Source organism: Lissotriton vulgaris, chromosome 9 (assembly GCF_964263255.1).
Source record: "Lissotriton vulgaris chromosome 9, aLisVul1.2, whole genome shotgun sequence".
Classification (NCBI taxonomy): domain Eukaryota; kingdom Metazoa; phylum Chordata; class Amphibia; order Caudata; family Salamandridae; genus Lissotriton; species Lissotriton vulgaris.
Window position 1 is genome coordinate 412,598,805 of NC_141697.1, and position 18,629 is coordinate 412,617,433.

Consider the following 18,629-nt stretch of genomic DNA (forward strand, 5'->3'; position numbering starts at 1 on the left):
CCACTTTGAACCGCCTTGAAGCAATATGACCTTGTAGTAGTACCTTGGATATATGGGTGTGATCCTAGTTGCTATGTCAGAACTATCCCCATTCATCCACACGTCAAGTGTTTAACAACTTGATCAATAACCATGTGACAAGCAAGAGTGATTCTTCTCTTTATTCTCTTTATTTTTATCATTTGTAGTTTCTGTATTGGTCTGACAACATCTGTATTAATTCACTTTTGATGGAAGATTTAATGTAATGTCTTTTGCTTTGTTTTCTTACTTCAATAAAAACGATTTGAAATAAAAAAATAAAATTAATATCTATGGAATCCTCTGGTGGATCTTTTGTTTTCTAGTGTCTAAAATCTTCTAAAAATACTGTCTATTTTATAATTTGATTTAGCATTTTTTGAGTGTTGTGTAAATTTCTTGAATTGTTTTGGTGCTGTTTAAATGCTTTACACTTGTTCCTATGTGTAAGCTTTACCTTAGCCTCCCAGGGTAGAACTGTGTATTTTGACAGATGCAACCTAGGCGTCCTAAAGGGGTTGGTAAGTGTCACACAGCGAGGTTGCACAACACACTACACCCCAATTCCACACACCTTCCTGAAACCCTTGTAAATATTTTATTTGGGAGAATTCCAGACCATTCCCTATGTCCAGCTCAGAAAATCTGGTGAAACTCAACCAGGGCCCACTTCCTGGGTTGTGGTGGTCTCCATTTCAACAGGCGCAGATGTTGGTTTCAGTCTGAGGCCAGTGCAAATAATGTGTAGATCAGTCTCAAGTGGTTTGATGGGAAGCAGAATGCTTCTCCATGACTAAGGCATTCTACACATTTCCAAATATCACTTACTCTTGTTTGTTCTGTCACATCTTGAAAACACTACAAGAATATTTTAAGTAGTGGATCTGTCAAAGTACTTGGTGTGTTCAAGATGATCTGCATATAAGTGATGAGACACTAGACCAATTTTGCAATCTTTCCTTGCTTTTATCCTCCCTACTGAGTGGGTCTACATGAATACCTGCACTAGACCCAATCCGTCCATTGCAAAGGTGTATATCACAAAACTCAGTGCAGGATTTATGGGCAGGATATCGGTGTTCACAGAGCTATGTTCACAATGCTTTCTTGGCAATGCTTCTATTCTATTCCACTCTCTTTTTTCTTTCTTTGAATGGCATTTAGTTTGTGGTTGTGCAGGTGTTTTTTCAGTGTTTATATGTTTTCATTGGTGACGGCTATTTCTCTTTTAGTGGGGTTTTATCAGTTACTATAGTTTAAAACCGCCTAATTATGGATTAATGACAGATTTTTATTTTGATCTTAAATTAATATAAGATGGTAAACTTGTTGCACAAGTACTAACTAATTCTGGCAAGACTGTCTTCATTTTGTGTGATGTAACCTTACCTAAATTATCACCTCACAAGTCTGTCCTCTTCTCTTCATAGATTAGAGGTAGAAAGAGTCTAGATTGTGTGGTGTTGCCAAATGAACCTAAACACTGAATGGCCAGGACAATATTACAGCATAGAAAGGAACTGAATTACTTATTCAATATTTAATATATTTATTTTCATTTTACAGCTAAACTACGCCGATATGCTGAAACGAGTCGAGCCCCTCCGTAATGAACTGCAGAAGCTGGAGGATGATGCTAAAGATAACCAGGCAAAAGCTAACGAAGTCGAGCAGATGATTCGTGACCTAGAGGCTAGCATAGCTCGCTATAAGGAAGAATATGCTGTTCTCATTTCTGAAGCCCAAGCTATTAAAGCCGATTTAGCTGCTGTTGAAGCCAAAGTAAGATGATCTGTGTGCTGACAATGGAATATTTTTATTTGTAAAGTCAAAGTTGAAGCTTTGTGATCTGTTAACTAATGGTAGATTAAGAACTTCATGCTAGTGATACCTGAGATTTTGTTAGAATATCCTCTTATACATGTGTACATTAATTAGTTTTCCAGCCACCCTCCTTTTCCCTTTCAGACATATTACATTTTCCATTACTATCTGACTAATAAATCACCAGTAAAGGCTACACATTAACTGTCTACATCAGGGCTCCTATGGGAAATGGTGTAGTATCTGAAAGAAACAGGTTAGTGTTAGATTCCTTACCTTAGAATATCCCCGGGCATCAAACTGGATCCGGAAAGTTTTGCGTAACAGTACCCCTGCGCGTCGGTAGGCGTCGTCTGCAGCTCCCCGTCCGTCGTCAGCGTACTTGGTGCTGGGATGACGTCGTCGGAGTACTTAGACGCCGCCCTCACGCGCTGACGTCAGTTCTTCTTTTTTCCGCGCCAGCAAGCGCAGATCTGGGAAGAGCAGTACTCCTTAGTCAATTTTTGACTAACTTTTTCGATCTCTTTTGGATCCTTCTTGAGTCGTTATCGACTCTCTGTGCGGATAGGGATGCCCGGGTTCAAACCCTGCAACGACTGTAACCGCCTGATGTCGGTTAGCGACCCCCACCGTCGGTGCCGTTATTGCCTCTGGGCCGACCACTGACAAGTCGTGCCCGACTGCCGGGCCTTGACGTCAAAGGCTAGGCGGGAGCAGTCCCGTAAGCGCCTCGAAATCCGGCTGTCGTCCCCGTGCCACTCACGGTCTCGGTCCAGGCAGAGGTCGAGGGACTGGTCGTGGGGCCACAGTCATCACAGCTCTGCGAGTCGACACCACTCGTCGGGTTCCAAGTCCTCAGGTAAGTCGAGGCCCAAGTAGTCGAAGAAGCGACATCGCTCTTCCGACTTCCCTGACGCTCGCACGTCGGAGCCGGGAGGGTCGCGTCCAGCTCCATACCTGCCGGTCCCTGGGCTGCATCCGACGCCGCAGGATATCGACACCTTCCTCATGGCCATGAGGTTGCTCTATCCTCCGTCGGACTCCGCCGAGGTGCCTCCGGGTCCGTCTGGGGGCGGGAGCGGGCCGGCGGCTTCGGCCCGGTGCCGTTGGGTGCTTTGGCCCCGGCTCCGTCGACGACCCCGGTCCTGATGCCGCAGGGGCCCTCTGGATCCAGGCCTGGATCCGTGCCGACGCCAGTCGACCATCTGACCTCTCTGCTGGTGCCGTCACCAGGGGTGTCTCCCCCGGCGCCGTCCCCGGTCCCACACTCTATCTGGATCTGGCGTCGGACTGGCGGCGTATTAGACGCTGATGGGTGAGCCATTCACCGATGATCCGGCTCCATCTTTTGACCCTGACTACCAGGAGATTGAAGGTGAGGAGGACTGGGAGGGGTTTGAGGACCCTCTGGCACTGCAGTGCCAGCTGTCGCAGGACTTGGCAGATGAGTTGGGGAAGGCCAGTGGTCTGGACACTTCTCCCAACACCGGATTTATCTCCCCTCCTACCGTGGCTATGGAGGAGGGGGCTGCTTACAGCGTGGTGTTGACAAGGGCGGCCTTACATCTTCAGCTCCCTATCGCGGCCGTGAGGACTAATCCCCTAACTGAGGTGCTCAAACCGCAGGCAAGCTCCTCCGAGCCTCTATTGCCGTTCAACAAAGCCCTCACTGATGTTCTTTTGGGCACCTGGTCCAAGCCCTCTACAAGACTCGGGCGACCCCCTCTTCCTGTCTGTTCACCCCACCCCGAGAGCCTGGTGGTCCAGGCCTCTACCTCCCAGACCGCATTCCCAGCCGCTTCCCCGGATCGGGAATCCAAAAGTTTGGGAGGAAACTGTTCTCATCCCTGAGTTTGGGGCTGCGGTTGTCAACACCTCTTGCCTTTTGGGCCGTTACACCCACTCTCTGTGGGATACGGTTTCGGAGGTGCTGCTCCAATGTCTGGAGGAGGCCCTGACACTGCTCCCCCAAGCCCTAGCGGAAGGGCGAGACGCAGCACAATATTCCATCCGATGTGGACTTGACACCACGGACTCGCTAGGTAGAGTGATTGCTACAACGGTGACGGTTTGATGCCACGCCTGGCTGCGGTCTGCCAACTTTTCAGGTGATACCCAGGCCACGCTCATGGACATCTACAAAAACATAAAGTTCCCCCATGGCCTTATCGTACATTTTCATAAGGCATAGCTCATATATTTAATTAATAAGCCTTCAGGCTTATTGATTAAATATATGAGCTATGCCTTATAAAAATGTATGATAAGGCCATGGGGGAACTTTATTATGTTTTTGTAGATGTTGTCCTCTCTTTTCCGTGGTCATAAATTAACATTAAAGGGGGTCCCAAACTCATGCTGTCACGCTCATGGACATGCCCTTCGATGGCCGTCGCCTCTTTGGGGAAAAAGCGGATAGCGCGCTGGAACGTTTTAAGGACTCCAGGGCTTCGGCCAATGCCAGCAGACTAATGCTTTTCGCCCCGTTCGTGGCCAAGGAAAGGGCGCCCCTCACGTCCAGCCAGCCACAGGCTGCAGAACCAACAGCAGCGCGGTCGTGGACGTGGTAACCGCCGTGGCGGTGCCGGGGGACAACGGCCGCGTCAGTCCACATCCGCTCCTGCAGCATCTGCCTCAAAGCCTTCCTAGTCCGAGCTTTCAGGCCCATACGACGCCAGTGGGGGGCAGGGTTCGCCATCACCTCTTCCATTGGCGCACCATCACGTCGGACAGGTGTGTGCTGCAAATCGTCCGAAGGGGCTACTCCCTCCCCTTCGAGGCGACCCCTCCAGCCATGCCACCGCAGTACCACCGCGTGTCGGGGATCACTTGCAACTTCTGCAAGAGGAAGTTACGGTGCTCTTGGCCAAGGGGGCCATGGAGCGCGTCCCTCGGCCAGAAGTAGGGTGTGGTTGTTACTCACACTACTTTCTGGTTCTCAAGAATGGCAAAGGGGGCCTACTCCCTATCTTGGACCTCCGGAACTTCAACGGCTTCCTCCGGAAGGAGAAGTTCAAGATGCTGACTTTGGCTCAGGTCTTAGCTGCCCTAGACCCTGGAGATTGGATGGTAGCGTTGGACTTGCAGGATGCATATTTTCACGCTGTCCTGCCGGCCCACCGGCGTTACCTGCCGTTTATGGTAGGCCACTGGCACTTTCACTTTACCGTGCTCCCCTTCGGCCTTACCAGCCCCCCTCGGGTGTTGACGAAAGTGATGGCGTGGTCACAGCTCAGCTGCGCAGATTAGGGGTGTCAGTCTTCCCCCTATCTCGATGACTGGTTGTTGAAGGCGGGCTCGCCCCAGACAGTCGTCCGCCACCTCCAGACTACGGCCGACCTCCTGCACCTGCTGGGGTTCTCCATCAATGTGCCGAAGTTACACCTGTGTCCTTCTCAGAAGCTCCTCTTCATCAGAGCGGTTCTGGATTTGGCGCAGTTTCAGGTTTATCCTCCTGAACAGCGGGTTCAGGATCTTCAGGCTCTGATTCCAATCTTTCAGCCTTTATCCCGAGTCTCGGTCAGGTTGATGCTGCGGCTTCTGGGACTGATGGCCTCCTGCATCCTTCTGGTGCATCACTCCAAATGGCGGATGCGGGCTCTGCAGTGGGACCTGAAGTTTCACTGGGCCCAGCATCAGGGCAACCTGTCCGCCCACGTCCTGATCTCGGAGGGCACTGCAAGACAGTTGCAGTGGTGGCTCACGGACCGCGAGTGGGTCCGCGGCAGATCCCTCTTCCTACCCCAACCGAAGCACATAGTTGTGACGGATGCGTCCCTCCTTGGTTATGGGGTGGCCACATGGGAGAGGCGGAGATCAGAGGCCTCTGGTCTCCGGCGGATTCCCGTCTCCACATCAACCTTCTGGAGCTGCGGGCGATCCGGCTTGCACTGAAAGCCTTCCCTCCCTCTGTCCGGGGAAGTGTAGTGCAGGTGTTCAGGGACAACACCACCGCCATGTGGTACTGCAACAAACAGGCCGGGGTGGGGTCGTGGACCCTTTGTTAGTAGGCTCTGCGCCTCTGGCAATAGCTGGACCACCAGGGCGTCTCCCTGGTGGTTCAACACCTGTCACGTTCCACGAACGCCAGGGCGGAAAAACTCAGCCTGTTACTTTCACATGCACAAGTTACTTACCTTCGGTAACGATATATCTGTAGGAAACAGTAGTTAGTGTTAGATTCCTTACCGCCCCACCCATCCTCCCCGTTCTGCGAACCGATATATAGGGTTACGGTTCATCCCTTTGAGGGTCCTAGTTTCATGGCACCAGTTTCTGTTTTTATCATGGCTCTGCGTTCCTGACAGGGAAAAGCTATGTATAAGAACTGACGTCAGAACGCGAGGGCAGCGTCTAAGTACTTCGACGTCATCCCGGCACGGACGCGGAGCCGCAGACGACGCCTACCGACGCCTACTGACGCGCAGGGGTACTGCTACGCAAAACTTTCTGGATCCAGTCTGATGCCTGGGGATATTCTAAGGTGAGGAATCTAACACTAACCACTATTTCTTACAGATATATTGTTACTGAAGGTAAGTTACTTGTGCGTTGAGAAGACTGTCTTCTGTTTTTGAGCAGCTCTTTTTTTATTCGCCTACAGAAGAGCTACAGAAAATTACTGAATATTAATGCAGTGCATCCATGCTCATTAATGGATGGTGCCTCCTGCTAAAATGCAAAAAACAGGGGTGGCTGGGCCCAGTGGGAAGGAGGGTAGGCAGGGCCACAATATTGTGTAAACCAAGGGATTTTTGCCTATGCCTCCAATTTTGAATTAAACACTGAATGGTTACGGATAAACAAAACTTTATTAGTTTACCCAGACATTGATTTATGTCTTTTGATTATAACTTTGTTATCAAAATATTTTTTCTTTTTTCACAAACAAACAGAAGATCGCCTTCAACTTCATGTCTGGCCATATACAGTTTGAAAAACAGTTTGTGCATATATACAGTGCGAAAACACAACAGTGAACATGTGAAAAAATATGCATCAACAATAGGTACGTAGTTGTGACATGGACAAATTAATCATGGACATTGTGAACAAAATAAATTATGAAAAATGAGGGAATCACAATCATCAATAAACAACTTAGGAAAAAGTAGGGAATTTTTCAAAATCAAATCCCAAAGCCTGAGATAGAATGAATCATTAAATGCCCATTTCTGCACCAGTAACATTAGCATAAATGTCTGAGAGGGAAAAATGCCGACGCGTTTCGAATCCCGTTACGTGGTTTACAGGATTCTCATCAGGGCGGTGTGATTCGGGTCCATGGGAACTTGTGTTGTTCTTGCCCAAGGTTGCTCTTGCTTATTGGGTTCGTCTATGCCGTGGAAATTGAACTTTGCTTTTCTTGGTCCAGCGGCCAGTGTGACGTTGTCCGGGAATTTATCTGTGTGTTGACCTGGTTACATCTTTGTGTACGATTCTGCCGTGGCGGGAAAATTGTGGCTCCAGTGTTTGAATGATTTCTGTTTTGATTCGTAGAACTGTGCAGTTAGCACCACTCGTCAGTCTCACTCCAGCACAACACACTCTGGTTGCCGTGCTGGAGTGAGACTGACGAGTGGTGCTAACTGCACAGTTCTACGAATCAAAACAGAAATCATTTGGGATTTGATTTTGAAAAATTCCCTACTTTTTCCTAAGTTGTTTATTGATGATTGTGATTCCCTCATTTTTCATAATTTATTTTGTTCACAATGTCCATGATTAATTTGTCCATGTCACAACCACATACCTATTGTTGATGCATATATCTGAAAGAGACACGTTAGTGATAGATTCCTTACCTTAGAATATCCCCAGGCGTCAGACTGGATCCGGAAAGTTTTGCGTAGCAGTACCCTTGCGCGTCGGTAGGCGTCGTCTGCGGCTCCGCGTTCGGCGTCGTGGGCGCCGTGAAGACGTCGTCAGAGTACTTAGACGCCGCCTCCGCGTGCTGACGTCAGTTCTTCTTTTTTCCGCGCCAGCCAGCGCAGATCTGGAAAAAGCAGTTCCCTAGTCATTTTTTTTACTAACTTTTTGGATCTTTTGATCTATTTCGAAGTCTTCACGACGCCGACGGTGCCGTTAGGGATGCCCGGCTTCAAGCACTGCGACGAGTGCGAACGCCTCCTGTCGATTACGGATCCGCACCGCCTGTGCCTGACGTGTTTGGGCGTCGACCATGACGACGAGGCCTGCTCCGAATGTCGGGCCCTCTCGAGGAAGGCCAGGCAGGAGCGGTCCCGCAGGCGCCTCGAGATCCGCCAGTCGGCCCCACGCCGTGTGAGGTCCCGGTCCCACGGGAGGTCGAGGGACAGGTCGCGGGGGCGGAGCCGTCACAGCTCCGGGAGTCGGCGCCACTCCTCCGGGTCCAAGTCGTCAGGTAAGAAGCATAAGAAGTCGAAGAGACATCATCGCTCTTCCGACTCCCCCCCCGACGCTCGCGCGATGCGGCCGGGGGTTCGGGTGACACCGCCCACGCGGCTCCTCGGGAGTCGCGGGCGCCGCGTTCGGCCCCATACCCCACAGTCTCTGGGCTGAACGCGACGCCGGAGGAGATAGAGCGCTTCCTCATGGCCATGAGGTCCCTTTCTTCTCCGACGGGTTCCGCGGCACCTTCGGGCCCAGCGAACCCGTCTGGGGGCCCTAGTGGGTCGGGGGCTGCGACCCCGACGCCGCCGGGTGCTTCGGCCTCGACGCCGCCGGGTGCTTCGGCCTCGACGCCGCCGGCGTCTTCGGCGCCGGCGCCGCAGGGCTCCACGATCCCGACGCCGCCGCTGCCCTCGGGCTCGGCGCCGCAGGGTTCAGCGGTCCCGGCGTCGTCGGTGCCTTCGGGCCCGGCGCCGCAGGGTGCCGTTCGGCCCTCGTCGGGCGCTGGAACGTCCCCGGTGGACCTTACGACCCCCCCGGGGTCGGTCCGTGTGGTGTCCCCTCTGGCGTCGGCCTCGGCCGACGCCGTCCCCAATGCCTCCTCTGTATGGGTTCCGGCGTCGGGACGGAGCCTGTCGGCACCGATCTCGACGCCGTTCGGGGATTTCCATCCCTATGAACCATCCTCATTCACTTACGACCCTGAGTCTCAGGAGATGGGGGAAGAGGAGGATTGGGAGGGGTCTGAGGACCCTCTGACAAGGGAATGTCAGTCTAACATGGACTGGACAGGAGACCTTGGGGAGGCCAGTGGCCTGGACACCTCTCCAGACACTGGATTCGTCTCTCCTCCTTCCGTGGCCTCGGAGGAGGGCGCGACATATAGTGTGGTGTTGATGAGGGCTGCTAAGGCGTTGGGCCTTGAGCTCCCCGTCGCGGCCGTGAGGACTAACCTCCTCACTGAGGTCCTTAAGCCGCAGTCATGCTCCATTGGGCCTATGCTGCCGTTTAATGAGGCCTTGTCGGACGTTCTTTTGGGCACTTGGTCCAGGCCCGCTACAGGTTCGCCTGTAGTTAGGAACGTGGCCAGACGCCACCGCCCGGCTCCGGGCGACCCATGTTTCCTGTCCACCCACCCCACCCCCGAGAGTCTGGTTATCCAGGCCTCTAACTCCCAGACCGCCTTCCCGTCGGCTCCCCCTGACCGGGAATCCAAGAGGTACGAGGCCTTTGGCAAAAAGGTATTCTCGTCCCTTAGCTTAGGACTGCGGTCTTCCAACACCGCATGCCTCTTGGGCCGTTACACCCATTCTATATGGGAAACGGTGGCGGAATTGCTGCCAGAGTGTCCGTTGGAGGTACGGGCCAAACTCGGCCAAGCCCTAGTGGAGGGCCGGGACGCAGCGAAGTATTCGATCAGGTGCGGACTGGATGCAACTGACTCGCTGGGCAGAGCGATGGCTACGACGGTGGCGATTCGACGCCACGCCTGGCTCAGATCCGCCAACTTCTCGGCTGATGTTCAGAATACACTCATGGACATGCCGTTCGATGGCCGTCGCCTCTTTGGCGACAAGGCAGACCATGCGCTCGAGCGCTTTAAGGACTCCAGGGCTACGGCCAAGTCCTTGGGCCTCTCGGCCCCGCGCCAGCAAGTAGGTGCCTTTCGCTCCTTTTGTTGCCAAGGAAGGGGCGTCCCCACGCCTGCCGCCAGCCACTCGCCGCAAACTGTCGTCCAGCGTGGCGGCGGAAATCGCCGTGGAGGCGGTCGGGGAGGCAAGCGGAGCCAGTCCACACCTGCCCCCGCAGCATCCGCCTCTAAACCCTCCTAGTCCGTGCTTTTCGGCCCATGTGACGCCAGTGGGGGGCAGGGTTCGCCATCACCACTCTCACTGGCGCACAGTCACTTCGGACAGGTGGGTGCTGCAGATCGTCCGAAGGGGCTATTCCCTCCCCTTCGAGACGACCCCTCAAGCCATGCCACCGCAACACCACCGCGTATCGGGGGCTCATTTGAGGCTCCTGCAGGAGGAAGTTTCGGCCCTCTTGGCCAAGGGGGCCATCGAGCGTGTTCCTGGGCCAGAAGTAGGTCGTGGTTGCTACTCCCACTACTTCCTGGTACCCAAGAAGGGCAAAGGGGGCCTACGCCCTATCTTGGATCAGAGGAACGTCAATGGCTTCCTCCGGAAGGAGAAGTTCAAAATGCTGACACTGGCTCAGGTCTTGGCTGCCCTAGACCCAGGAGACTGGATGGTAGCGTTGGACTTGCAGGATGCGTATTTCCACATCCCCGTCCTGCCGGCCCACCGGCGTTACCTGCGGTTCACGGTAGGCCTCGAGCACTTTCAGTTTACCGTGCTCCCCTTCGGCCTTACCAGCGCCCCACGGGTGTTCACGAAGGTGATGGCGGTGGTCGCAGCTCACCTGCGCAGGTTAGGGGTTTCAGTCTTCCCCTACCTAGACGACTGGTTGTTGAAGGCGGGCTCGCCCCAGGCAGTCGTCAACCACCTCCAGACTACGGCGGATCTCCTGCACAGGCTGGGATTTTCCATCAATGTGCCGAAGTCACACCTGTGCCCCTCTCAGAAGCTCCTTTTCATCGGAGCGGTTCTCGACTCGGCGCAGTTTCGGGTTTACCCGCCCGAACAGCGAGTCCGGGATATTCAGGCCCTGATTCCGATCTTCGGGCCGTGATCCCGGGTTTCGGTCAGGCTGACTCTGCGGCTTCTGGGGCTGATGGCCTCCTGCATCCTTCTGGTGCATCACGCACGGTGGCGGATGCGGGCTCTGCAGTGGGACCTGAAGTTTCAGTGGGCCCAGCACCGGGGCAACCTTTCCGACCATGTCCTGATCTCGGAGGGCACTGCGAGACAGCTGCAGTGGTGGCTCACGGACCGCGATTGGGTCAACGGCAGATCCCTCTCCCTTCCCCAACCGGAGCACGTAGTTGTGACGGACGCGTCCCTCCAGGGCTGGGGTGGCCACTTGGGAGAGGCGGAGATCAGAGGACTCTGGTCTCCGGCGGAGTCCCGGCTCCATATCAATCTGTTGGAGCTGCGGGCGATCCGTCTGGTACTGAAAGCATTCCTCCAGTCTGTCCGAGGGAGTGCAGTGCAGGTGTTCACGGACAACACCACCGCCATGTGGTACTGCAACAAACAGGGCGGTGTGGGGTCGTGGACCCTATGCCAGGAGGCTCTGCGCCTCTGGCAATGGCTGGAACATCAGGGCGTGACTCTGGTGGTTCAACACCTGGCAGGTTCTCTGAACGCCAGGGCGGACGAACTCAGCCGTCGGTGCTCGATGGATCACGAATGGCGTCTGAACTCGGACGTGGCGCAAGGCCTCTTTCTGCGTTGGGGAGAGCCTTGGTTAGATCTATTCGCCACCGAAGAGAACGCGCAATGTCATCAGTTCTGCGCGTTGGAATTTCCAAGGCGGCACTCGCTCGGAGACGCTTTTCGACGCGAGTGGAGCTGCGGTCTGTTGTACGCCTTTCCGCCTATACCTCTTATGCCCAGAGTGCTGAAGAAGATCAAGCGCGACCGAGCACAAGTCATCCTTGTGGCTCCGGACTGGGCACGAAGGTACTGGTATCCCGATCTACTCAGTATGTCAGTCGATCCCCCGGTTCGTCTGCCTCTTCAGGAGGACCTTCTGTCGCAGCAGCAGGGGACGGTCCTCCACCCGAACCTGTCCAGTCTCCACCTCCATACATGGAGATTGAGCGGCGACAGTTGAGGCCATTTGACTTGCCTCCTGAAGTTTGCAACATCATTCTGGCAGCCAGGCGTCCCTCCACAAAAAAGGTATACGCCTGCAGGTGGAACAGATTTGTGGCATGGTGCACAGCAAAGGCTGTGGATCCTCTCAATGCCCCTCTCTCTGAGATTCTTCTCTTCCTTCTTTCTCTTGCCCAGCAGGGCTCTGCTCTGGGCACTATCAAGGGCTATCTTTCGGCTCTTTCAGCCTTTCTGAGGCTGCCTGACCAACCTTCTTTGTTCAAGTCCCCTATAGTAAACAGATTTCTGAAAGGCATCACTCATACCTTTCCTCCTGTTCCTTTCGTGATGCCTCAGTGGGACTTGAACCTGGTTCTAACATTTCTGATGTGCGCTCCCTTTGAGCCACTTCATAACTGTCCGCTTCGCCTTCTTTCTTTGAAGACTGCCTTCCTGGTAGCCATCACTTCTGCCAGGAGAGTGAGTGAGCTCCAGGCCCTCTCTTGTAAGCCTCCTTTCCTTTCAGTCCATCCGGACAAGGTTGTTTTGAGGACTAGGCCCTCCTTCTTGCCTAAGGTGGTCACGGCCTTCCACATGGGGCAGTCCATCACATTGCCCACCTTCTTTCCGCCTCCGCACCCCTCGAGAGAGGAGGAGAGGCTCCACTGTCTGGACCCAAAACGTGCGCTCTCGTTCTATCTGGATCGCACACTCCAGTTCCGGGTGGATGACCAACTCTTTGTTGGGTACGCGGGCGCTAAGAAAGGGAAAGCAGTGCACAAGAGGACCATTTCTCGATGGATTATCATGTGCATCCAGGCGTGTTACTCCTTGGCTAAGAAGGAACTGTAGGAAGGTACCTCCTGACTATGGTTGCCCCCAACTTTTTGCCCTGTGTTTTAGCTGGTTTTTGACATAGTCGACCTGGGATCCTGCCAATCAGGACCCCAGGCCTACTGCTCTCTCTTTAAAATGGATTCCATGTACCCTAGGTACATTTCCAATTGGTACTGGGCCACCCTATCAGACCCTGTAACTCAGGGCATGGGTGTACCCAGGGCTGCCAGGGGCTGCAGCATGTATTATGCCACCCCTGGCTGGCCTCCTAAATTTGACACAACTGGCTGCATGACAGCTGGGGCAAAGTCGTGTAATCACCCTTTGCTGTAGGTGTAGTATACCTATACCTAACCCTAAAATGGACACACAGATTCCTATCAGTCACTCCTATGGCAGGCCTTGACAATCCTGAAGGCAGAGTGCTTGGAATCGTGTGAGATGGTGCTCTGGCATGAGCTGAGCCTGTCTGCAGCTTGCGGAATCAGGTCCTAATAGCTGTTCCATGATATCGCATACCATATACTCTTAAGTGCATTATAATCCTCGCGGTTAAATGCTATCTTTGGTATTGCTTTATCAAAACATGTCGAGTAAGGTGTCATACGAATTGGAATACTAACCCCTCGCCAATTCTGGCGACGGGGTTAGCATTCCACCCTTCTAGAGGGACACGACATGTATGTAACTGTGAACCCCGGTTAAAGTTAACTGAAGCCTCAGCTCCACAAAATGGATGCTGCCACCACAGACACGAGTCTGACCCCCTGCAGCTGGGAGTCCTTCCGGCGAGGGGAGCCTGGACAAAGGGTTTCCTGTCAGGGGCGGTGCTAGCACCGTCCCAGACATGGTTTTGTGTATCCTGGGTAGGCAGGGCTTTACAGGAAGGTGACTGCTGAGTGGCACCCCGGTGCTCACTACGCATAGGCCGGTCTGAACCAGTTCCAGGGGCACACCAGCCCCTGGCCTGGGGAAGTCCGGCATGGCTGAGGGGTGTAACCACCCCCCACCTAGTCCCACCCATAGGCAGGACCTAGTCACCGGGTCAGCCCCCTTTTTTAGTATAAAGATGGGAGCGGGCCCCCTGTTAAAATTAGATCATCTTTGGAATCAAGATACCACTTTCTTCGAAAGGACTTCACGATTTCTTCTTCAAGATTCTCCCTTGTGGCTAAGGAGTAGTCACCCTGCATCCGCAGGCACCATCCTAAAGAACACTGCGGTCTGCTGCAAGTCCTTCATCACGAATCCGACGACCCAGCTCGACGAGACCCGGCTTCCCTGGCACCTCTGACCTCTACTCACCTCTACAGCCCAGCTGAGAACCGTGAGTGCGACGAGACCTCAAGGGACCGACGATCGCCAAGACTGCACGACATCTTTACTGCAAGCCCACCGTGTCCTCCACTGGTGAGTGCTTTGGGGTCCGAGAAGCCCCGACCCTGCGCAGCTCCAGCACCCAAGATCAGCCCCCCTGCATCTCCACGATCTGCGTGGGGCCCTTCTGCTGTTTGCTGTGCACCGCGTTGTTTGGCTACTAGCCGGCTGGCTTGTGGCCCTCTGAACGACGCCCAACGACTTCACGACTGCTGGTCTGGTTGCTCCAGGCTGGCCTTTGCTTCCTTCTTCAAGAGAGGCACCCCGGACCCTCCTGGTCCACTCCAGACGCCATTTTAGGTCCACCGCGTGGGCTTGAATTTGCCAAGGCTTTGTTGCCCAATCCTGGGTCCAGCGACGCCGACAGCTTCTATCTTCGTGGGACAGCTCGATCCTCCATCCTGGTCGCCGACAACGCCTCCTGGTCCGTGAGATCTTCGAGTCAAGCGTCACCCACTCACCTAGTCGAGGTGGCTACCATCCGGTGCCCTCCTGGTGCCCACTGACTACTGGCTAGTAGTCTCGAACTTGGTCCCCTCTGCTTTCAGGTGTCATCTATCTTCGAGATCCAGGCTTGGATCCAACTGAACTTTCTTCACTGGTCACCGGCCAGCATCTTTTCTCCCGGCTCCTGGTCCGTCTACGAGGATTCCCGACGTCTTTTCAGACCTATGCAGCTGCAGCCCCTGGGCTAGGTAACTTCGGCATTTCGGTGCCCCAGCATAGCCTCACTATCCAAGGGTCAGAATCTACTTTCGTTTTCTCCCTACCAGGTCGGGTTCGCCCGAGAACACTAACTTTCTAATTCCTAGCTACCATAGACTTTTGTCCCGCATCTCGCGTGAGAGTGCACACACTGCACCCGAGTCCCCTAGGCCTCCTAGACATAATCTAACGATTCCCTAGTCAAGTCCTAGCGATTCCAAAAGCTATTAGTACTGTACTTACCTGCTAGGAATTTCGCATTCCACTTTCAGAGTATATGGTTTTCCGTGCCCCTCGGGCATTTGTATATACTGTGCTAACTTAAGTATTTTTGTAAGAGTTTTGGTTTGTGCTTAGTACCCTGTCCTCATAAAGAGTACAGGGCTGTTGTGATCTTTAAATAAATAACTGTTTATTTTCATAACACTTGTGTGGTGTCCTTTCACTTGGTATTCAAGGGGTATATGTGTGGTGAACAGCTGGCTTAACGCGCCCTCTCGAGTCTTTAGCCTTAGACTGCTCGTATCCACGCTACTAGGATAGCTGGTCTATAAGGTTGACTTACAACCAATCATCAATAAGGGTTGCTGGACTGATACATAGTGTTCACTAGAATAGTGAGCACTGCATATCAGGCCACCTTCTCACATTGGTGAGCAGCGGTTGGGATTTGAGCTTGCTGTTGTTTTACCACACGTATCCTAAGAATATCTTGTTGAAAGATCACATAAGTACTGTTAGGTACACATAACTAAAGCTTAGAATACTCTGAGTTCTACTGAACCAGCTGTTGTAGCTCCTCAAGGCTTAGCACACCTTGGCTGCAACTCTAGCAAGGGACCAGTAGGTAACACATAGTGTAGGTAGGTGCATCACTTACACCACACTAGAAGCAGTATGTCGGTCACAGGAGGAAACACTGAGTCTCCCCTTGTGTCAGTTGACCCTCCACAGGTCATCCCTTCAAAATATACTGCTCTTAGCTTCCATGAGATGAGACAAGTGTGTACTCTCAGGAAACTAAAACAGGGGTCTAACCCCACCACTTCCTTTCTGATTGGTCTCCTAGAGGCTTATGATGCCAGTAGGGCTGGTAACCCAGACCCTTCTAATCCAGATGGAAGTTTGCCCTCCTTACAGGGTCCCTTTGATATCCATCCCCTCCTTGAGGCAGATGTTGCTGAGGATGAGGATGAGTTATCAGGGGATGAGGCAGATAAGGGACAGGTAGAAGTCAGCAGACTAAGCAGGTCCAACTTAAGCAGACATGAGCTTGGTACTGGGGGACCCCTGGGCCCACTCTCAGGTCAGCTTAACATTGGGAATGGACGAGTTAGGTCTCTATCAAGAGGCTCTAGCAGATCCTTTCGAACCAATGGCTCTCTCAACTCTTCTCACAGAGGAATGTCTTCCCCTAAGAGGAGAGTGTATGAAGCTGAAGAAAGGGCAATCAAACTGAGGATTGAAAGGGAAGAACTTGCCCTGGCCAAAGAGAGACTTGCCCTTGCTAGAGAGCAAGAATTATGTGGGCTACAGCCCACTGGTGGCAGCAATAAACCTAGCAATAGGGAAAGGAGTTTTGATACAAAGCACCTGAATAAGATAGTGCCCCCCTTTAAAGAAGGGGATGACATCCACAAATGGATTACTGCTTTGGAGAGAGCCTGCACTGTGCAGGGTGTTCCCCAAAGTCAGTGGGCAGCTATCTTGTGGCTCTCCTTTGATGGTAAAGGTAGAGATAAGCTCCTCACCACAAGGGTGGAGGATGCTAACAATTACCAAGTCTTGAAGAATGTACTGGTTGATGGGTTTGGTTTAACCACTGAACAATACAGGATGCTGTTCAGAGACACCCAGAAAACTCAGTCTCAAGATTGGACTGACTTTGTTGATTGTGCCACTAAGGCTTTTGAAGGCTGGCTACTGGGTAGTAAGGTTACTGATTTTAAAGGATTGTATAATCTAATTATGAGGGAGCAAATCTTAAATAATTGTCAGAACCAGCTATTACATCAGCACCTGGTAGACTCTGAGTTGACCTCTCCACAGGAATTGGGTAAGAGGGCAGACAAATGGGTCAGAACCAGGGTTAGGCCTAAAAACCAGGGTGGTGACCAGAAAAAGGAATCAACCAAGCCTCAAGAGAAGGGTGGGGATAAATCCACAGAGAAGACTTCCCAAGGGCCCCAAAATTCCAACAAGGGTGGTGGGTCCCAGAACACTCCTTCAGAACAGAAGAAACCTTATTGCCATACCTGTAAACAGGTGGGTCATTACAAAAGTGATGCCAGTTGCCCTAAAAATGGTAATAAGGGAAATACACCCCCAGGTAATACTCCTAAACCTCCTGTTACCACTAGTGGTAATCCCCCAGGTGGTGGGAGTGCCCCCAAGAATGTGGTGGGCATTACTTTGGGCAATCAGGAGGACTATGGCTTAGCCAGGTTCCCTGACCACACTCTTGTCTGTGAGACTGGCATGGGGTTTGCCAACTTCACTACTGGACCCCACATTTTGGGCAAGTATAGACAAGAAGTTTTAGTGAATGGTCAGAAAGTTGAGGCATTCAGAGACACAGGGGCCAGCCTCACCATGGTGAGTGACCATCTGGTCCCCTCTGCTCAACTGACCCCTGGTTTTACTTATCAGGTGACAGACATTCATGGAATGAAGAGAAGGCATCCCATGGCAGTAGTCAAGCTCAGCTGGGGTAATGTCACAGGGCCCATGAGAGTGGCAGTGACAGATAACCTACCTGTAGATTGCTTACTGGGGAATGACCTGGAACTCTCAGCATGGGCTGAGGTGGAACAAGAAACTCATTCCAGAATGATAGGCCTATCCAGACAGGTTAGTGGGGTAGTAGTAGCTACAGCCCCAGTCCAAGCACCATTCCTCCCTGAAAAGGTTGGAAGGGCAGTGGTAGCCACTGCCCAGGCTCAGACAGACTTTTCAGAACAGGATAGGAGGGCTGTGACAGTCACAGCCCAAACACAGACTGAGTGCCCTCCTGAAAAGGTTGGCAAGGTTGAAATGGTCTCAGCCTCTACTCAGACAGATAGTGAGGTTGTGAAGCCTGAAACAATGGATCACTCCACTCAAACCGAGAGCATTGAGGAGGAAGAAGAGTCTTCCCCCTCCCAGACACTAGGTGAGAGCCAGCCTCCTCAGGGAACTGACTCTACCCCTGTTGAAGGAACTGCCCCAGAGGTAGTCAGGCCTAGCCTGGCAGAGCCCCTGATGGCAGGGGACCCTTCCCAGGTGGGACCCAGTCTGGAGCAGGTAACCTGCACCTCTCTACCCTGCCTCAGTCAGCCCAGGGCTGAAGAAGTCAGGGAGGCCAGTGGTGGACCCCAAAGGGCCCCCTGTCCAAAAGAACCCCTTAATCAACAGATTAGGATCACTGAAGCTAGTAAACCTAGCCAAGTGAAAATAGAACAGACTCCTGAGGGATCCCCCTTAAAAGCAGTTAGGGAACTCCCACAGCTGGACACTGTTGGGCACAGCCAAACATGGGGCCTAAAAACCCCAGACCTGACCTGTCCCTCCAGTGAGCCAAACAGAGGGACTCAGCCTCCAGCTTTAGGTAGCCAGAGGCTGACCCTGAGAGCTCAGTGCATCTCAGCTAAAGAAAGAAAGGCACACATGATGAATGGTGATTGGAGGAAGTTGAGCCCAAAGGTAGAGGAGCCTCACTTCAGTACTCCATCCCAGCATCAGCCTTTTACTTTCCCAAGACACACCAGAGACAGAGATTCCCTATGGTGGAGACCC

General features: G+C 52.8%; 1 protein-coding gene across 1 annotated transcript in view; it reads left to right on the plus strand.

The window, feature by feature from the left end:
* Nucleotides 1-18,629, plus strand: part of DYNC1H1 (dynein cytoplasmic 1 heavy chain 1) — a 1,654,074-nt gene that overhangs the window by 996,191 nt on the left and 639,254 nt on the right. Inside the window, exon 54 of the mRNA XM_086937823.1 lies at nt 1,588-1,803. Coding sequence (XP_086793949.1) covers nt 1,588-1,803 — 216 coding nt within the window. The remainder of the gene's footprint in view (nt 1-1,587; nt 1,804-18,629) is intronic.